A 5,151-nucleotide genomic window follows, 5' to 3' on the forward strand; every position below is an offset into this window, starting at 1 on the left:
ATTGGTAAATGAAGAGTTTGGAAAAAAGACAATATACGAAGTAGCTTCTGCTGGGGCCTTTCAAGGCGTGAAATGTGCCTTCTAGTGTGATTTTCAAAACCTACCCCTTATGGGGTTCATGGGAAATGTGGGATGACAAAGGATATCATAGGCAATTTGTTGCAAGTTCGCAAAACTTTAGAAAAAGATGATGCCGCTTCCCAAATGGGATCAGAAAAATGTTTAGACTTCAAGGAAAGAACAAAAGTACTAACGTAATGTTACTCATCAACAAAGATGCTTCTAGACAGAAATCTTAGAAGATGGACATATGCTAGTACTTATGTGAAATTAAATAATCAACATTATCTTTGCTAAAGCTTTAAAATGATATATCTGTACTCGATAAATGATGTTTCGTCATCTGCGTTATGCACTTTAAATTAAAAGCATGTAATATATTATTAGCTATTGATTGAAAGAAATTAAGTTGAATAGCTTCATTATATATATATATATATTTTGGAATTTAGAGAACCAAAGGGAGCTAAATATAATAAGTAAAAACAGCCGAAGAATAAAAGATGTTGCAGGTAAAACAATAGTATATCATTCAAAAATTTAAAATTATATATAGCATCTTTTCTGTAGAACGTAATTATCACGTATGCGCTTTAATAGTTATAATATCACCTTTTTTTCCTGAGTTAAACCTTTTTAGTCAAGTTCACAAGGAATGTATCATACAACATTATAAATTACTTACGTGTGTGTAACATAATATCAAACTCTTAATTACAAATATCTGTTTATTAGTTATCGTTATACCGTTTCGTTCGGTCTAAAATAATAGAATATCACCGGTTTTAGAAAGGCTGCTATTATTCTTTGGTATGCTTATATCACATCCGAATATTTGTATATACAATTCAATCATTTGAACCGTGAAGTTTAACTATAATTGAATGTGATAAAACATTTCAGAACTTCAAACATGACAAGAAAATCTAAGTGACATGGAGAATAAAAATGAAAAATTTAGACAAAATATAAGAAAAATATATATAAACTTATTATCTTGAGATTTTAGATAAAAAAAAAGTAATATAAAATCTCTTATATAAATTAGGGTTATGTATCATTAGGAATGAGTATCTTTAATGTTTCTCTTTAGAAAGAACCAACAAAACATAACTTTGTTCGGCTTGTTCTTTTCTTAGATCTCGGTAATTGATACATTTGGTTGGCTTGGCCCAGATGCTTTATATTACACTTTGTTGAGAGCAACATATATTTGGGAATCTGGTTTAAGGAAAAGCAAAGGTCTTCAAAATCCTTGAATCTCAATCCATGGTCCCTTGCTGTTTCTTTAAATTCCTACTTTCTATGCCAATCCTAAATAAATGAGCAATGATGGGAGTCATCTTTTGTGACGTGAAAGTGTTAGAGATAGGGAAGTGCGTCAGATCAAGATGAGGATTGCTATAGGCTTACCACTTATGTTTTTTTAGTTGGTAGTGCTAGAATAAAAGATTGTAATTAGGCCCAAAACCCGAATCCATCATAATACTTAAGCACTTGTAAAGAGAGCTCTCAAAATGGATAACCCGGTTTGACCCGGCCCGGCTCATCACGGTTGATCACTTAGTGAGTCAACCCAACCCAGTTCATTTATTAGCGAGTTAGAAAAATCTGAACTCGGCTCGACCCACCATGGATTAGTGGGTAAACAGGTTGGTGGGTAAACGGGTTGGCTCACTAGCCCATTTAATTACAATTTTTTTAAATAAAAAAATTACAAAATTTTTATATTCAAATTTAAACAAATTTCTCAAAAAGTAATGTTAAACTGAAAACAATTCAAAATAATAATAAAAACATGTCATAAAAAAACAAACACAAAAAACATAAAAAATAAATGAGAGCAAGTTTCGTGAATGAGAGCAAGTTCCGTGAGAGTGATTTGTGAGAGCAGGGGTTACTTTGTTTGGAATATACAGTGAGTGAAGAGAGTATTTTATTTTTTGGGTTTCATAAATAAAATAATAAATTAAAAAAATAAAATTTGGTAGATGGGTTGGCGGGCCAACCCGACCCACCACGGGTTCAACCCGTATGAACCAGATTTAAATGAGTCAGGTTGAAATCTGACTCACATAAAAAAAATTCAATTTTTTCAAACCCAACCGGGTCCAAACCCGTGGTGAGCCGGGTTGACTCGTGGGTTATGACCCATTTTGACGGCTCTACTTATAAACAATCCGAAGAATGGAAAACAATAATAATAATAAAAATTGAGTGAATAGATAAATTGTGATTCACTACTTAGAAATTGAAAAATTAAGTTCCTGTCCAAAAAATGTGAAAGGACCCAGAAGAAAAGAGATAAAAAAAAATTAATTACTATTTTGGTCATAAATAATATTTATGGTTTTGATTTGATTTGTTCGAATATTTTTGTATTCGTTAGATCAAGTCTCATTTTTGTGTTAAATGTTTAAATTTAGTTCTTTAAGTTACATTTGAATAAACGGAGTTGAGTTGGCGTTAATGTCCCATTAATTGAATTAAATTTATCTTTCAATTTAAATTTTAAAAAAAATGCATATTTTAAACTAATATTTTTTTTTTAATTTTGATCAAAATGTGTCCTATCCATAACATTGAACTTGACTTTTGACTAGAAGAACCAACTCATCCTTTAAAGAAAAACAAAAATAAAATATTACAATGTAAATGTCAACCTTTTATTGTAATTTTAAAATTTTAATATTTAAAAAAATTAAAATAACGTATTTTTTCTAGTTAGTTTATTTATAATTTTAATTCCTCTAAAAATATTAATATTCTGATATGAAGTTTAAATTAAATTATTAATATATTTTATATCTTTTAAATTAATTTTTCTACTTAAATAATTTTTTTAATAAATAGTATTTTTATTTTTTATTTTTTCATAAAATGAAACAGGTTTTGTAATTTTTTTTATTGGTAAATAGACAGAGTTCAACTAATTTTTAAGTTAGTATCATGTTGATTTTAACAGATTGAACCAATCTTATATTTGAATAAGAAAACATTGTCCAATTTTTAAATAAACTCGAATTCAATTGAGTAAAAAAAATATAGAATCTAAATTAAATACCTTGACATATGTGTAACACTAATATATTATACAATATTACGTGACATTATCACCGTCACATTACATGACATTAACACAGATACATGAATGAAAACTTAAAAAAAAAAATTATAAACTAAAAGGTAATATTTACATTTAAGACATTAACTTGAATTCAATGTCATTTATTTATACAAATCTTAACAAGAAATACTAAATTAAATCAATTTAGCAGAAAATAAGACTTAATTGAACAAATATTGAAAACATAATAGTAATTAAAAAATAAAATAGGATATGATTAAATAAGGTAGCATTAGAAGATAGTCTCGTATTTAAAATTCTGATTCACCTACTTCTAGCTCATGACCCCTTGGACTCACATTATACTTTCAAGAAAAAAATATAAAATTGTAATATATATTTTTTTTTACTACAATAATAGTATCAATAGGTGATGTTGATGGTTAAAACTAGTTTTCGAAAAATGATTTTATAAAAGTTTTGTAAGAACATATTTAAATAGAAGGTTGAGCTTTAACAAACCAGACAAATAATACTTTTCAGAATTATTGTATTATTTTTATAGTACAAAAATCATATATTTATCTATAACGTTAAATAACTTTCAAATAAGTTATCGCGGAGGTTACGTTGGATTTTAAAAATAGAACTCATCATATAAAATTAAACTACTTAAATTCACTCATATCTCATATTTTGAATTAATATATCATTTCTAAAATAAAGCTTTTATAAAGGGACCCATTAGCGGGTTAATTTATCTATATATTTTTCTATGGAATAGACCTTTTAAGTGACAAATTTATCAATCTGATGTAATTTTATTTGAAGAATATCGAGAAAAAAACATTATTTTAAAAAAAGATTAAATATATTTCAAAATTTTGAACTTCTATATAAAATAAAATTCGATTTTATCATAAAAATTAATATATTTTAATTTTAAAATTTTAAAATTAAATAATATTATAATATCAAAATAAAACATTACATAGTGTTAAAAGAATGATTAGGTAAAACAAAACTTTCACAAAGAAAAAATCTATTTCTATAAATCTGTCTAACTTATTTTAAGTGATGATCACAAAAGAAAAAACAATAAAAGCAAAGATATATATATATATATATATATATATATATATATATATATATATATATATATATATATATATTCTACACACTTATCACGTACGTCAACATGCACCAGTGAATTATATCAGTGACAGTTGAGAAGATAACTTACGACACACCAACGAGGTTTCCAGTGGCAAGGGAAGAAATTATCCAATATACAACAACAGGAACCTCTTGAAGGGCATCAGACAAAGATGGCACACATCCAGTATGTCGTAACCAAAAGAAGACAATCTTGTCCACTCTTGGATGTCGTGAAGCACCTTCATCACCAATGGCACCAAAATGGTGGCAGGGTCCTTTCTGGTTTGAATTTGATTCAGTTGTTTCAAGGAGAGTGTAAGTAGGTTATCTGGTGTTGCAACATCACTGAGGTGCAGAAGATTCCCATACTCCAAAGCGAAAGCAGCTAGAGTTACTAGTGGCTTCGCATCCCACGAGTAGTTTCTGAGGTGATGAAGAATGCTCATTGTCGCTTGGTGCACGTAACGTTCACCACGGGGTGTGGTTATCATCTGTTATCATATCATTCTATTACTTGTTTAACTCACCCTTTTTGAATGAACAAAAATAATGCATATTAATATATGTCCAAATAAAGTAAGGAATAATGGTTGTGCCATGAGATAACCTGACAGGAAATCAGCTTCATTGTACGAAACTCTGGTTGGAAAACGGTCTGATAAGCTTTGCTTTCAGTTAACCTTGTCTGTCACTCACGATATAACCAATTACGTTAATTAGATTTAAATGATAATTAAACATCCGTAGTGTGAATTATTTATAGCTTATATACATTGAAAATGTGATATTACCTATAAATCTATACATAGAAAGAAACAACCTATCAAGGAAGATTTGCATTTGTTCGGAGGGAGAATGAATGAATG

At 28.2% G+C, this 5,151-nt stretch overlaps 1 protein-coding gene across 1 annotated transcript; it reads right to left on the minus strand.

Annotated features, from left to right (window-relative positions):
- Positions 1-4,309: 4,309 nt before the first annotated feature.
- LOC111242347 lies at positions 4,310-5,090 on the minus strand. The gene is made up of 2 exons (XM_022785128.1): positions 4,893-5,090; positions 4,310-4,776 (listed from the first exon to the last, which is right to left on the minus strand). Exons 1-2 carry the CDS (start codon positions 4,911-4,913, stop codon positions 4,408-4,410), a joined length of 390 nt encoding a protein of 129 aa, XP_022640849.1. The 5' UTR covers positions 4,914-5,090; the 3' UTR covers positions 4,310-4,407.
- Between the last annotated feature and the right edge of the window lie 61 nt (positions 5,091-5,151).

The sequence above is a fragment of the Vigna radiata genome, chromosome 8, assembly GCF_000741045.1.
Source record: "Vigna radiata var. radiata cultivar VC1973A chromosome 8, Vradiata_ver6, whole genome shotgun sequence".
NCBI classification, from domain to species: Eukaryota; Viridiplantae; Streptophyta; class Magnoliopsida; order Fabales; family Fabaceae; genus Vigna; species Vigna radiata.

Bases quoted from the DNA above. Each gene is read 5' to 3' on its own strand.
- LOC111242347 (XM_022785128.1), bottom strand. From the start codon at position 4,913: ATGAAGCTGATTTCCTGTCAG. The intron at 4,777-4,892 runs GTTATCTCATGG...ATATGATAACAG, and splicing joins TGAAGCTGATTTCCTGTCAG to ATGATAACCACACCCCGTGG.